The 16,838-nt window shown below is 39.9% G+C and overlaps 1 protein-coding gene across 10 annotated transcripts in view; it reads left to right on the top strand.

The window, feature by feature from the left end:
* The window catches only part of LOC120516736 (girdin-like), a 201,236-nt gene extending 196,710 nt beyond the window's left edge, over positions 1 to 4,526 (top strand). For 9 of the 10 annotated variants that reach the window (XM_039738631.1, XM_039738626.1, XM_039738630.1 and 6 more), the window contains 2 exons: positions 1,391 to 1,491; positions 3,647 to 4,526. In XM_039738631.1, the coding sequence (XP_039594565.1) occupies positions 1,391 to 1,455 (65 nt within the window). In that variant the 3' untranslated portion in view covers positions 1,456 to 1,491; positions 3,647 to 4,526. The remainder of the gene's footprint in view (positions 1 to 1,390; positions 1,492 to 3,646) is intronic. The other variant, XM_039738622.1, reaches the window with a different exon arrangement.
* The last annotated feature ends 12,312 nt before the right edge of the window (positions 4,527 to 16,838 follow it).

The following is a 16,838-nucleotide window of genomic DNA, read 5'->3' as shown; positions in this document are numbered from 1 at the left end:
GAGGCAGAACTGTATAGGGTGGTCCAGATCTAATTATGCAATTTTCATTACTCTATAACTTAAGTTTATTACATAGAAAATCACCCGAAAAATCCCGGACCATCGAGAAGTGTGTGAACTGACGACATGAAGAATCGACTTCGTGCCGAACTGGAATCATCCCCGCATAAATCAAAGTCATCCAGACGATCTGAATCTGCATAATTAGATCTGGACCACCCTGTATTATGAATTAAGTGAATACTCTCATGTCTAGTAAGGATATAGAGTATTTTTGGGGAGCAGAAGGTGGCATTATTTGATGTGCCAGCCCTGTGAGGATACAAAGTCTTAACACCCTGGACATGACAAGTGTCAGTGAGCATAAACATTAGAGGAAGGGGAAGAAGATAGCATAGCATAGTATTGTAATAATTTTCTTTTTTAATCCTGTATATAATGAAGGATACCCAAAGAGATTTGATTTTTTTTTTCTTTTCTTTTTTTTTGTTTAGATATTCTCTCACATTTTTACCTATGCAGATGTGATGTCAGTTTTAACTTCGTTGAAATAAAATGACACTAATAAGTTGCAACAATTTAATATTGAATGGCACACAACAAGTAGCCTGCAAGTCATGGAGTACACACTGACATAACCCCGTATGTTGTGCTAATGTGTGTCAATTTATGACACTTTTTTCCATACAATTTGCAGCAACCTCTGTGCTACAGTCAAATACAGTGGCCGCCTTGGTTTTTATTTCACTACTCACTTAGTCAGTAGTATATCGATTGCTGAGTTTTACCGGAACACTTATATTGGGATATTGTTCACAAATTCCTCATGTGCAAACTTGAAGAGGCCTTTATGAGCTCCATAATCACAATATGCTGCTCTAATGAATGCAGCCTGTCCTCTCTCTAGCATGCGTATTGATAACAGAACTAACAAAGCAAAACAATGTGTGTGGGAATGTCCTGCTTGCTTCATCTAACTATGCTTGCAGCAACTTAAAATAGGGATGTGGGGTGGGGGGCAGTAGGTGTGTTCTCCTTACCATGTGTAAGACGAGTCTTTTGTACACCAACACAAGTAAAAATGATGGTATGGTTGTATGGCAATTCCCATGAATTATAATCAGTAGAGTGAGCATTGTTATACAGTAATTAAATGTTTGTTGACTACGTAATTCAAGTGGAGTATCCATCAAACCATTGCTAGTAGATGAGTTCGGTGCATGCAATATAACAAGTCAAAGTGAGGTTAAACAAGTCCTAAAACAATAATAGCTAAGCCTGAATCGTTTCTTTGACATAGAGAGAATTATTTTTTAGAAGATGTCATTGTGCAGTTTGTTTCTGATGCACTCCATCATTAGAAATAATATGAAATGCCTTTTTTCTGCAGATTTGGAAAGTTCACAAGAATCCAGAAAATCAAAAAGCAGATCTGGGGAGCAACATAGCTCCTAAACATAGCCACCTACCACCAACAAAATTGACTACGTGGTGAGTTTCCTGCCCAGAACATAAATGGGTGAAATCCCATTTAACAGACTAACAGCACTGCACATTCTCTAGAAATGCGCACAATAACATATTTCAATTTTTTTGCTTGCTCTTTGGATTGGCTTTGTTTGTATTCAAAGGTGATCTGCATTGCCTCATTTTCAACTGCATGCTTGGGCAGGGGACTTCGGCAAAAGCAAGCAAATAAAACTCAATCTGCATTTCATGTTTTTTTTTTTTTCCTTTCTACTATGTGCATAATATGTTGCGTACTGTGCTTAGTTTACACACTCACACTACAGGAATAGATACATGTATGTGTAAATTACCTGACTTAGAAACAATTGGAAACTATTAGTAAATTTGAATATTTCCAAGCTTTTGTGGTGCACTGTGCTCGTAATTTAAGTTTCTGTTTAAATCGGCAACACACAGTCATGTCTCTCTAGTGACAATTTACTAGTCAGCTATTTAATATTAAGTCTTTCTAACTTGGTCCTGCTGTACAGGATGTCCTTGAAATTGGATATACTTTATTCATCCTAATGGAAAAATTAAAACTTTACAGAAGCTCAAGGGAAGAAAAATGTGTGTATGTACTGTATATAATATATACTTGTATTATAACAGACAACACCGCCCCTAAACACACACACACACAATCATCTGGCTTTGATAATGAAGAGCTGCTGCTGTCGATAACGGGGCTTATAGGTGGCAGTAAGATGGCGAGACCTGTCTAGATGTACCACAAGTTTACATTTGAATACCGCAGGTCCAGCTTGCAGTGTCCACAAAGGGAACACGTCGTTTAGAAATCTTCATTCAAAGTTGTCTAATTGACGACACCAGCGCTCAGAATGATTTGTCATGTTCACGAGTGATTCATTTCTGTTTTCGAGTTTAAAAACAAGCATCAACGGGATGGTGTGATACCCCTCCTGGTCGGTGATATGTAAAATATAGACTGACTTGCAAAGTCTGGAGCACACATTTCAGGTTTAATTGTAATGTGCCTGCTTTTTTAGTCTCCAGACCTCTTTCCACTCTGTCAGATCATATTGGATGTAACCCGTCCGGAATTAAATGGCAGCTGAAATAGGAGATTTAAGTCGTCTGTCTTCAATACCCAAAATGCTACAATACATGAACTCCTTGTAACTCACCAAGAGGCGTGATAGTTCTTTCAACTTAAAGCTATTGAAGCTGTCCATTTTGAATTGTCTCTCCACCTTAAATTCATCCTTGCTCTGGATCTTTGCCCTTGCATTCCTTGGATAAGCTGTTCCTCCGATATGGTCTGAGATGGCTCCTTTGGCAGTAGTGATTGCAGTGCCATCAGCTGAGTACAGGAATATTTAATGTATCCCATTTTACTTTATTTAAAGTCTCTTCAATTCACAGATGTTGTGGATGTAAGTAGCCTTTGGATCCTCGTTGCTCACCACGTGACATCTCTCAAGTTCACAGCTTGTCAGACGTGCGATTTGAAATGAGCTGTAACTGAGGTCAGCTATGACAGCAGCATATCCTCAATTTTAAAATCCATTAAAAATATGTAATAACTTCTAATATTAAGCCAGAAGCCTAATCTTAAACTTTATGTGGGGTTATTAATTTTATCAAAGAAAAAAATGAAAGACAAGAGAGAGCTTCTGTAATAAGGATACCACATGGCAGGGCACCAGGAAGTAAAGAAATATCAACCACGTAACTACAATTTTAGATATTAAAGACAACAATCTAAATGCACAGAGACTTGTGATTAGCATCGTGGATCTCTGTCTGTTTAGTTTGAAATAGAAACGTGGCTGTGTATGTGTCAGCGTGCATGGAAGTCATACGTATAAAAAGACACAGGCCAGTTTTATCATTGCCTCGGTTTTCAGTTCAAGTTAACACAACTCGCCTGATGGCTTAGTGCTGAGATCCGTGCTTTGTGCGCCGTTTTGACACAGTTGTCTTGTTAATTTCCTAAGCAGATTCCCATTTCTACTTCATGCCTTTTCTGTCAAGTAGCTTAACTTTGTTGCTTTCTGTTCACTTTTCTTGTCTTTAAATGCATGCTTTTCCTGTTGGTTTTAACAGCTTGTTTCTGATTAACTTTTCTTCTCTACCTTTTCTCATCTTCTTTTTCTGTCTGTCTCTTACTTAGAGAGAAAAGTGACCTTCAAGTTGTCATTTTGAAGCCTTTATGTCTGGTCTACTGAGACTCTTCCCTGAACTGTGTGTTTGTAAAGCTAACAAAACGATTTATGAGCCCTCCTTCAGTAGAGCATGTTAGAGGCACCAGAACTTTCCTTGAATCAAGGAACAGTATTGGACTTCAGTTACAGAAAAACACATTTTAAGGACCGAAGAACGTTTTGGCAATTTGCACTGCAGCTCAGTTTTTTAATAACTGTTGAAGCAAATTTTAGGACCAATGTGGTGTACTGGTGCCAACGCCCGTTCCTGTAGAGACACTTTCACAACTGGATGAAGAAGAAGAATCATCATTCGCACATCTGATAAATGCTTTAAATGAGACTGTGTGCTACTTCTTGTTTTGCTTTCTTGTAAATAGGAAGCATGTACACAAGTGGTGGAACTCGGCTGAATTCTGCTTTTGCTCCAACCTCTAGGCATGAAGACACAGCCTTTTGATTTTACCATGTTCTGCATGAAGCAATCTGAATATTTCTGTAAAAACACGACAAGGCCTTGAGTTACACAGTCTATTGTACCAGATTCATCAAAGCAACACTTACTACATGAACATTGAATTGTTCTTCACTTGTACTGATGCGGAATGTTTACATGCTGAAAAGTGTGAGTCGCTGAAGCAGCTGAGTGAAAACACAACCTTCTAGTAAATGTACAGGTACAGTGACTTTCTGACTGGTATTCATTTAATCTAGCTAGCACCCTTTTAATAACTGTGATTCTGTAAAGATCATTTCCTTTTCCACTTTTACATAAATGCATTTGATGTGTTTAATGGTCTTTGTGCTTCTGAGACTTTTATTAAACATTAAAATGCCATGTTGTGTGTAGCTCACAGTACTGTTCTGCCATCTTGAAAGCTGAGAGCATTGCCAGGTAATGCTTGAGGAAACACTTTAGGAGTGCACACGGAGACTACTGAATCTATCTATCTATCTATCTATCTATCTATCTATCTATCTATCTATCTATCTATCTATCTATCTATCTATCTATCTATCTATCTATCTATCTATCTATCTATCTATCTATCTATCTATCTATCTATCTATCTATCTATTATATATTGCCTTATCCGCCTATTATCTAGTTCCTTTTTTTATCTATCTATCTATCCATTGTGACAGATTGGGTCCGCTATCGCTTCCTTGAGCCCTTGTCCAAGACATCAGACACATGGTAAAAGTCCAATAACTTATTTTATTTGGACAATAATGTGCACCAAACACCCTTCTCTCCACAATACTCATATAATTACACTACAATAATTCTCAATAAACAATCCTCCACTCCCAGACGCATTGCCACCCTTCCACCCAGCTCAGCTTGCTGTCTGGGAGCTCCCACAATCCTTTTATAATCCCTGACACAGAGGTGTTCCAATCCCCAGTCCATGTGATCTCCCATCAATTCAAAAGTCAGATCAAAATCAGATCAAAAGTCCTTGTCTTCACCCTGGAAGCACGTCATTCCCCTCGTCCATGTGACTCGGACGTACTTCCGGGGCGTAAGGCAAATTTTCGTTGTTCCTCCCTGCAGCGTCTCCTAGCGGCCCCCATGGTATCCAGCAGGGCTGTGCATAAAGACTCCAATGTCCATGATGCCCTGCTGGTCTTTGGGGCACCTCCATACTGCAGGGAGGGCTCCACCTGGCAGCTTGGGGGTATTGGCCTGGATGAATATCTATCTATCTATCTATCTATTATATATTGCCTTATCCGCCTACTATCTATCTATCTATCTATCTATCTATCTATCTATCTATCTATCTATCTATCTATCTATCTATCCATAAGCTGTGACATCATGTACACCTTAAATCTGCCGTTCATTTAAACCGAAGAAGGTTACAGACGTCAGTCAAATGGTGGTGTTTAAGCAGGAAATGGGCAAAGAACCTGTAGACTCTGTCTGGCTGACTGGAAGTGAGGTGGAACATTCAATGGCTTGAGAGGTTAAGTGTCGCTCAGCCAAAAGACCACCACCGTAGACAAGTGCTGAACTATTGGAAACTTTGGTAAAATAGTCCAGTCTGCCTCCAGCTGACATTTCTCTGTCTGCCTTCTCTCGTTTCTACTGTGCACCTCACAAGGTCACCAGATGGGCTTCACACTAATAAACTTCCTCTTTTTTAATGGATTGTTTAACCAAAGATGAGACATGTTTATGGTCATCTGGTGGCTCTGGGCTGCAACCATAAAATAAAGAGAAAATTACAGGCAATCTTAATTTGCAAACCAAAGTATGATATTTTGTTAAAAGTTGTCATAGTTTAAATATGGGTAAAAAAAGGTTGTTATCTATCCTCTTTCAGAAGGCACACTCTTAATTATAGTACCAAGGGTACACAAATGTTAGGCTGACACTGCTGGGCACAATCCTCAAACTACTGGGTGGGACACCCGACCTTGTTTTGGGGGTGCACAGTAACTCAGCCAATTTAGAGTTTCCAGAGGCAACCCGAGGACCAGGAAACCAAATCCTAAAGGGGTTGTAAGGATGTGACCTGAGATGTGAACTTGGGCTGCCAGGGATGCGTCGCAATAGTGTGTCACCCTAGAAAATGACTAATCCATTGCGTTTGTATCCCTCCACACCAGGAAAATGACATTTTATCATAAAGTGAATTTGGGTTGTCAATGTGTGATATCATTGAAAATGCTTTGTTTTAAACACTATAAACCATCGTTCTGTCGTTAATATTTTTTTTTTGCAGCAACCGAGCGCTAATCCCATAAGAGCCTGAACAGAAAAATAGAGACTAAAATATAATTCTTTTTGTATTCAAATAATTCTGCAAATAATATATATTATGTAATACTTTTTAAGAAGCATCTCGTTCATGAGAAATGATTTAAGAAAAATCATTTGCAAAATACTCAAAAAAACTAAAAAGTAAAAAAATAAAATATATAAAAGCGTTTTTAAGTAAAACAATTTTATCTACTTTAGTTATAAATGCACTAAAACGCAAAAAATAAATTTTTCTTTAACCACAATTTTCGTGGTTAAATGTGACTAAATAAAATCGTGGGGCGCACTTAATTCAGTCAATTAATAGAATAGAATAGCTACTTTCATCATAAAATATAAATAAAACAACATTATAATTCCCCACCACGCTAAACAAGTTTCAAAAATTGTTTGAATCTTTTATATTATTTGTACTCCTCGACTTTATTTAGTCATGTATAACCACAAGAATTGTGGTTAAAGAACATTTTATTTTTTTATAACCACAAAAATTGTGATTAAAGAAAAAATGATTTTTTTTGCCTTTTAGTGAATTTATAACTAAAGTATATAAAATCATTTTACTATAAAAAAAAAAGTATATTTTCCCATGCAATAAAAACCCCTTCCACATTTGTTTGTCATTTTGTTTTCACTTCTAAATTAATTTTCCATTCATGAAAATATGTAGTCAAAGCATAATAATCACAATATTTACACAATCCTCTCCTCCTCAATGTCCGGCTCTTCCACCAAAGATTAAAACAAGACATGGAGTAAAGGAGTCAGACGACTCAAATTCCAGACCGGCCGTTAAGAGGTTATAACCAAAATGCTAACAGGCGCACCAGCCCATCCCCGAGCCCACCTATGCACCCCTGTACTGGTGCAATGTAGAGACGCACACATCTTTTGGACAAGGGATGAGAACTGGAGGTGTTAATTCAGTGGACAGTTCAGTTATTCAGTGTTAATTTGTGGACAGCCATGTAATTCAGCAGGTGCCAACACAGCCATGTGGGTGCCATAAGTTACTGCTCTCATTCTTTTCTACATAGTGATGGGTTCACTTTGAAATTTGAAATTTCAAACGTGGGTTTGCCAGACTTTAATGAAATGTACCAAGCATTTATGTATGTGACTTGGGGATGATTTAGTGTTTTTATAATCTTGGTTTTTAAAATGTTATCATTAGCATGGTTTTCATTCTGCCTTTCCACTTGTACTGATTATTTTGTAGCGAACCCGCTTGTGGGTCTGACACTGAAGTGGCTGCGGCCTTCCATCATTTAGTGCCGGCAGCCCAGGTGTCTGCTCCACTCACCATTAATTGTCATTATCAGGATACAATGAATGGTGTAAAGTCCACAGGTCAAAGGCGAATTAATGGGAAAAAAACAAGTTTAATAAAAAATGAGTACCTTTGAATTTCTTATGAATGTAAATCTCACACTGCTTCATCTTTCTAAATGCAGAGTGAGAGAAGAAAACAAGACCAGCTAAATAAATGATGAGGTCAACTTGAGATAAAATGGCTCATTGATTGCGAAACTCGGGAGTCCTCGAGGACTGGGACTGGACACCACTGATATGGAAGATATCCCGCCATAGCTATTGTAGCGGTCACGTAGTAACGTACTGTTAGACGCTCCGACTTGTGATGGTTCACTTTCCCACTTCAGTGTGTTCAAGTGAATATCCAGTCAGACAATTCAGAAAAATGCGTAGTCGCTGTTGATTTGTTACTCAGTCTGTAAAAAGAGCAAATCGAGATGAACTATAGTTTTGGTGAAAATAAAGAACAAACTAAACATATTAAATGTGTGTCGCTGTACGCCCAGTGCAATTCAACCACAAACATGGCACATCTGGCTGACCAGATTATAACTGACTACAGACTAAGGTGAAAGGTCAGCAGGACTTCACAACGTGAAGGTTTGGGGTAGTTTTGTTTCCTCTGAATTTCCTGACTAATAGCTCTCAGTTCGTAGGGCATTCATGTCAAACTTCCACCTCGGAAACTCCCAGCACGTGAACACAGCATTAGTTAGTTACTAATTAAGCAAAGACTACATTTGGATGAATTAAGACAACTTATTTGTTACTCTTCTTTGTAAATTCACAGTAAGAGAATCGCATGGCAGACAAGTCAGAATGTCCCAATGTCTGTCAACAGGCATGTTTATTGACAGTTTTCCTCTGCTTACTTCCTTCACGGTAGTTGAATAATTTTAGTTCTGCTTAATATGTCTGCCCGAAATCTACTTTAAATATCACTGAAAACTGGAATCTGTCTTGTAGATTCTGCACTTTTTGATCATGATGTCTGTGACAGATTAGGGCTTTCTTGCTCCATTGTACCCTCAGACCACACGTCAGACACCAGATAAAAGTCCAAATAATTAATTTATTATAATAATAATGTGCACAAAGCACGCTCCTCTCCACAATTCTTCAATACACAATAAACAATCCTCCAGACTCTTAGCCACCCTGCCTCCCAACTCAGCTCATCTGTCTGGGATCTCCCAGAGTCCTTTATAGTCCTTGACCCGGAAGTGTTTGTCCCTCAGTCCATGTGATTTTCTATCGCTTCCGGGTCAGGTAAGAAACTTCTCATTTTCTTCAGCCCGGAAGTATATCATTTCTTCCGTTCCCGTGACTTAGAAATACTTCCGGGCTGTACGGAAAATATAAATCCCTGGGCCTCCCTGCAGCGACTCCTGGCGGCCCCCATGGTATCCAGCAGGGCTGTGTATTATGACTCCACTGTCCATGATTCCCTGCTGGCATTCGGGGCACCTCTATGCTGCAAGGAGGGCTCTATCTAGTGGCCGGGTGTATTGGCCGGGCATATCTCATGTCTCACATCTTGAAATATTGTGAAATGTTGTGATGACCACTCTAACCTGTGCGACTGTGAAACCAACCAAAGAAAAGTGACAGATTGAAATTAAATGCTGGATACACTGTCGCGGATGGCCAGGCACCCTGCCCAGCCAGGACACCGAGCGGATGAAAGGACTGGAAGGACTGGGGGACAGAGCATGTTCAGGGCATTAATCTCCTCTGGGATGCTAGAGGGCAGACCCCTTGGGTTCTGGGGCACCACATATTACCCTAGGGCATGCTGGGAGTTGAAGTTCGCGACATCCCTTTTGGCTTCTGTAGGTACCACCAGAGGGAGCTGCAGAGCTCTTATGTCAGGATTCCATCCCACATGGATGTATGTCCGTAAAATGGTAATGGGCCATCTGGTTTGCTCTCCTGTGTGGCTTAAAAGGCGCCAGCTACTACTACTTGAAGAGCCAGAGTCGGGAGGGAAAGAGATTAAGCTTGCCAGAGGAGGAGTGGAGACGAACAAGAGAGACGGAAAGAGAAACAAAAAAGACGGCAAAGAAAGTAAAGTGTACTGTGGGAAGCAAAAGAGAACGCTTTACCAGTAAAATAAACGTATGTTGTGCTGGTACTTGGGCCTGGTGTCTGTCTGTGTTGGGATTGGGTGGCTGGTACGCCCCCTGCAGGCAACAGCACACACAAGGAATAATCAAAAAGTAAAGCCAACTTACCCTTTAACACCTTTCTCCACATAGGTCAATGCACTTCTTGTATCGTTCCACTAACTTCTTCATTCCTTGGCAGTGGAAGCTTGTTTGGCTGCTCACGAATCCAGATCTGCACCGCTACCTGAACCTCATCATCACAAGTGGACGTGCCTAAACCTCTATTGGAGACGTCTAGTCAAAAAAAAAATAAAATAGCAACCCCATATAAAAATGCAGAGGAATAAGATATAGTGAATGGGACCCATGTCAAGTATCCTGGCTGGGACGGGTTGAGGTTCCTTACCTGAACAGGATACCAGCCCATTAGGGGATCACCAGAAGAAAGGTGAGGTGAGATGCCCTTGGAGAAGTGGGTTGGCTGGTGTCCTGGCTGGGATGTACCAAAGATATCCTTACCCTATTGGGGAGCCAGTATAATGGAGAGATGTGTGTGTGTTAATCGTCTTTAACTGTCTGCTCCCTCAATACAGTAGACGGCAGAATTCCTGGGCTTCAGCACCCATACAGACACCTGCAGGACATGCTGGGAACTGTAGTGCTATGGAGCTATCCCGTTGGGTTCTGCCAGGGGGATTCATGGTCCCCACTCTTGATAACTTCTGCTTGACCCGGAAGTGCTTCCAACGGCTTCCGCCCTGCCACCGGAAGTACTGAGATGTCCAGTTTAAAAGGAGCCACACTACTTTACCCAATGAGTCAGTGTTGGGAGGCAGAGGGCAGAAACTCTTTGGAGGAGTGGAGGGAATTGTACTTCTCCGTTTTGTCATACTTTGACCATGTTCACCCATTTTTCAAGGTAACTTTACTAATAAAAGGGATAATATTTAACCCCATGACTGTGTTTACTGTGATTGTGTTTGGGGTGCCCCCTGCTGGTTACAATATATATAATTACACTATAACAATGTTCTCCACTTGTACACAAAGATCAGTGGTCCTCCAACTGTTTGATAATGTGGAGCACTTTGCCAAAATCAAAGACAAGGTAAGCCACCTCTGGCCAACAGTTACACCTTAGCATAGGCTTCACATCAATCACGATTGCCACATTTATTTTACTGTACGTGTTTAGGTCACATAATTGAAATCAGTTGAGTGACTCTGAATGTTTAAATTTATGTTATGTGTTTAATCCTAACATTCAAAACCAGCACTGCTTTGAAACAAAAGGCCAATTCCTAGGTTGAATCCACAAAAGGCCCTGCGGCCTTGAAAATCGTTTAAGGGCTGACAGAACTGATGAAGCTGAAGGAGGCATCATCACATTAAGGGTGGTCTAAATAAAGAATGCCACATGATGGCAGAGACCGTTGGGAAGGGATAGAGAAGGTGAGTCTGAACTGGAGCTCAAACACGTCAAGAGGGAGGACGATCGCTTAACGAGAACAGTAGCAGAACCGTACAACAGAGCACTTCATGGTGGCTGTTTGGAGCTCTTCGCCATGGTGCTAAGAACAAGGATGTTCATTCAGGAGCTTGGAGGGTAGGCAGCGGTGTGATTGTAATAAGCAAAGAACTCATAAGACACGTAATTATTTACTTCAAGAGGTAGAAGTATATAATAAACAAGAATAGTTACGGCAGATACTTGAAATATGAAAATGTGTGCTTCAGTTTAAATGTTTAAAGTCAAAATATCTTCACTTGTAATAGAAATGTGTAATTTTTCACCCTATGCTGGAGGTCCATAGAGGGCTAAATCCCTAGCAATGGATCAGAAATAACATATTTGGAATCACTGACCTTGAAATAGCCTAAAACGAAACCCTACATGCTTATGTTTGAAATTTGTCATTTTTAACCATCCAAAAGGGGCTCTTAAAGGTCTAAGACCACTAGTGAAGAATCAAATATCAAAAATATCATATTTATGATCATCAACACAGCATACAATGACACTCCACATGACTGTATTACTGACCCTCATTTTTCTGACGTTCTGTGAAAAAAGGAAATTTGACGCCTCTTATCGCTCATGATGGACTGAACCCCTGGGGTTCCGAATCATTTTTAACGAAGACAGCTACTGATTTACTGTTTATTGTAAGAGTATAATTACCAGCAAAGATATGGTCCACAATGGCCTAAAAATGAGGTTTTTTTTGGGTGCAATGGGCCAAAAACCCCCAAAAATCTTGGCACCTCGCATAACTGAACACCAAACACGAGTCAAACGACATATCGTATGTGGGGGTCAGGAGGGGCCAGACGAAAAAAATAAAAGTAATTTCAAAGCATCTGTAGGCAACTGTGATGAACACAATACTCAGACTCATGTAGAGTATTTGAACAATTTTGAGCTCACCTTGCTCAGATACTATGATTGTCAACTTGCTGACCACACTTTGAACAACTAATACCATGATCTGAAAAGGTCGATAACAGTGCTGGAGAAGTTCAGTTTAGACAAGAAGTTAAATTTAGAATAAATCTGGACCCTGCCAATGAATACCTTTTGTTAGCTGGCATTTTCAAATGAAAGATGAGCAGAATTACTTGGGAACACCTTCTGCCTTTATATCATCAAAGATGAAACATGTCCAGAGGAATACACCATGTAGGACGTAGACACTGGGTGTTATTCTGTATAACTAAAGTTGTTCCCTTCCATTTTATAAACTAGGGGGCTCTGCCCTCTGCTCACTTTGCTCACCAACCCCTGTGCAGGCCCTACTTGCTAATCATTTCCCAGATCTGCCACTTGCGGCGAATCGCGCTGTGCTTGTGGATAAACACGAATATCAACTCTTGTCTTTGATATCTCCGTTTTTCGAAACTATCATCACTAACAATTTGTCACATGTTGGTTTATTAAAAATGCGACTGTGATCTTTTGGATTCATATAGAAATCCAAGAAAACTTCTTTGTCTGTGTTTTTCTGATAAATATCATGTAAAGTGCGATACTTTTGGACGTATGGATTTGTATCCATTATTGGCTGTAGAATTTCTAATACATCCGATCATTTAACTCTTTCGATTCTATGTTGCATCACTTCTCAGTGATCATAAATATAAACCTGACTGAACTGTGGTTTCTTTAAAATTAAACTTGTAGCTTTTAATTGTTGCAGGACCACAGATTCTCATAGCGTATGGTCCTGAATCGTGTAAATCTACGTTTTAAGCACTCATGCGAACGCAAACAGATTATTGTAGATTTGGATATTTTGCCTGTAATGTTTGTGGATTTCACTTTCACCAAATAACAAATTTTATTTCTCGCAGATACCCCTCTTCATTGGGAAGAAACACTACTTTTCCCTGATGGCCACACTTAAACTTTAAAGCCGAACAATATCTACATACTTCTGTCGTATCACTTATGTCCATATATTCGATCTCTTTTTGCTGTTCCGTTATTTCACCGAGTTATCATTTCCATTTGTTAGCACTAATGCGATCTTTACTATCAGTTTTTTCAGACTTTCAAATTTTAGTACTTTCATAATCTCTAACCTGCTCTGCATGTATGTCGCACCAACATTTTTTAACCTCTTTACAACGTTCTGCTTTGTTTCTACTCTTTGTATTTTATTTCCACCTCTGCTTAGACCTGTTAGGTTTTCAATTCCACTTGGTCCGGGCTGATTATAACTTTCCTTATTTTCCGAATTTGCGATTTGCATTTGCCATTGAGGTTTCATCTAGAACGTATAAAATTATTGTTTAGAAAAGGACTACATTGAAGGAAACAAATCGATTGTATGTCTTGTATTAAAATGAGGAAAACGTAAAAATGTATAAGAGATGAGAGCACAGGAACTGTGTCTGACAATCGCATTCACGTGAAAGAGACGTGAGTGGACCGTGGGCATGGTTAAATCTCTTGGCACAAAGTCTCATCTCACGGGACTTGAAATTTATCTCTCTGAAAAAGTCTTATCTCGTCCCAGGATTTTTTATATGATAGAGAGATATATCTGTGCATTTCCACACAGAGGTGAGGCAGGTTACATTACTTTACATGTCCTAAAGATTAAACTACACCCTACTGGAATACTCTTAAAGACAAAATCAGTATGCCAATAACTGACAAAGACGATTATTCCATACCTTGCATTATCAAACCAAATATGTACAGTATGTATTATTAGCTGATGAAATAACAGTGTTTGGCAACAATCACTCTACTTTAAAATACAAAAAGAAATCAATTCCATAAACGATAAATCCAAGATTTTTTTTTAATAAATTCATCAAGAATAGTTTCCAATTTTAATCAGTCTTCTTTTTAAATCATAAAAAAGCAAGCTGGACTAAACAAGATGGAGACGTAAAGGAGAAAATGAAGCCAGCTCAGGAGGACACAAACTGACGAGTACTCCCAGGAGGGCTGACTTACTCAAAGCTCTGCAGTATGGGTTCATGCCCAGTTTCCTTTAAAAACTTCATAAAGTCTCCAGGTCTTAACCCCGTTGACGCGGAATTAGTCATTGGATGAAAATAAATTAGTTCATAGTCTCCGTTAACCAAGCTGCTGTCTAAGACGAATCTGACATCCTTCGGTTTGTCAAAAAGCAGAGCAAGCGGAGTGGCGCAGCCCTGGCCAACCTGCATCTTCTCCAGCATGGCTGCTTCTTCGGCAAATCTTAGGTTTCCACTTCCCACTCCGAGTTTTTTTGCCAGGTCATTAAGATTGACTTGTCTGTCATGCCGGGCTGTGACGAGCCAAAGGCCTTTCTTTTTTTTGTCTTTGAGAAAAAGATTTTTGCTGACAGTGCCACTTAAGTGTCCTCCTTTTTTCAACAGTAAATACCTAAAACACAAAAAATATTAGTTTTCCTTTAAAATAACTATAAAAACCATATACATATATCGTTTTACTGTACTTCCTATAAGGCTGAGCAACACAACAGTGCGTGTATATAAACAGTTAAGCAAACATTCCACTTAAATATCTGGAAATCTTACTTATAATTGTCCAATTTATTGTGCCATACTCTATGATTTTACTGGAAAGTATTAACCAAGTCAAATACAGGATTTAATGGCTTACTGTCTGTGATGAGAACTTCACATTCACTTTAGGGTGCTCTGCAGTATGAACGAAAATTATGACCAAACTATATTTTTGCTTTAACAGTAATATTGTGTACCCACTTAGATCAAAATAATAGTGAGAAGTCAAGCAAAATTACACGTTTCTTATTGGCCAACTAAAAAGATTACAATATGCAAGCATTCGAGGCAACTCAGGCCCCTTCTTCAGGTAAATTGTAATAAAAGGTGTCATTTTGCTTGACTTCTTACTACATTCATAATGGCTAACACGGTACAACACCTTAGTACTACAAGACAAAATGATAGAAATGTACATTACTTTCATTTTGAAACAGTCATAAGCTTTTGAAATGTAAAGCTTCCAAGTTGGCCGTCTTCACCATGTGATCAAGCATATAAGTATATCTTCAGTGCTGAACCTTATGGCCACCAGGTGGCATACAGCCCCCCAAACCCCAGACACAACAGACACTGAGCCCCAGTCCAACACACAACACGCCTTTATTCAACTGTGGGAAACGCTTTTGGCTTGTCAGTACAGTACAGCACAGCCACCAATACACTGTCTTGTCCTCTCCTTTTGCCTCCACTCCTCCTCGCAAGCTTCGTCCACCTCCTGCTTACTCTGGCTCACTGAGTTGTGCCAGCTGGCCCATTTTATAGAGCACCCGGTGTCCGGGTGTGGCAGCAGCCCTGCATAGGATGGCTCAGCTCTTCTCCATAAAGTCCCCTTTGGCGGTTGCCACAGGCACCAGCAGGGTTGAGCTTCCCTGCTCCTGTGACACTGCCCTCTGTCGTCCCGGGGGAGGTATTGCTCCGTCCAAGCTCCATCCCCTGGACCTTCGGTTATGGAGGCATCCCGGCCAGGTAAGAATCCTAGCTGTCTGTTACAACATATACAGTCACTTTTGAAACCGCTTAATCAAAAGTAACTGACAGAAGCAAACCTGAATGCGGGTGGCAGTTGAGCCCTAAGGACACTCATTTTGACACCCACACTCACTCATACTGAGACCGTTTTTAGGTCGACAGTTAACCTAACATGACTGTTCATAGGGAGGGAGAAGAAAACCCATGAAGACACAAGAGAATGTGCAAAGCCCCCAAAGAAGCAGAGGCCTGAGTCTGAACCTTCACTGCTTCGCCCCAAACTGCACCATCATGGAAATGTGGGAAAGTTGAAACCACACAGGCTGGGATTTAAGTCCAACTCTGAGGAGATGTAAAGCAGCAGTTCTACCACTGCCATGCCACCCAAGCACACAACACAAAACAGATATTTGGTTTTAAATAATAATCACTTTAATTTCACAATTGAGAAAATGCACTCAATGTCTGTGTTAATGCCAACGTGTATGCAAACCTTACACAACAGCAAAAACATTCACTCGTTCTGGCAACACCACTGGACTCCTGTTAAATGAGGAAGGACATACTGGGGAACCAGAGATAAATGCACAGAGAAGAAGAGCAGAGCAGTCAGGCAGGTCAACCCGGAGCGGACGAGCTTTCGTTTAAAAGATATAAAGGAAGCCCCAACTTCAGCAAAGACTGTGACAGAATGTCTCAATGCTGCACAACATATTAGATAGCTTCTTATTATTTACTTACTGTAGGTGTTACCATCAATGTTCTGAGCAGCCATTAATTACAAGTGTTTTACAAAAAAATATGCCAAATAGTTTGTAAAGCTGCCTTTCGAAATGCAAACATGTATCACGATTACAGAAACAGACGATCAGTTGAGTACGGAAACTCACATACACGATATTTTCACATACGTACATGATACTTTCACGTTCGGCCGAGATAATTTCATCAATTAATATATCAAGTGTA

This window comes from Polypterus senegalus, chromosome 16 (genome assembly GCF_016835505.1).
Source record: "Polypterus senegalus isolate Bchr_013 chromosome 16, ASM1683550v1, whole genome shotgun sequence".
Taxonomy (NCBI): domain Eukaryota; kingdom Metazoa; phylum Chordata; class Cladistia; order Polypteriformes; family Polypteridae; genus Polypterus; species Polypterus senegalus.
This window is presented reverse-complemented; position numbering and strand designations above follow the sequence as displayed.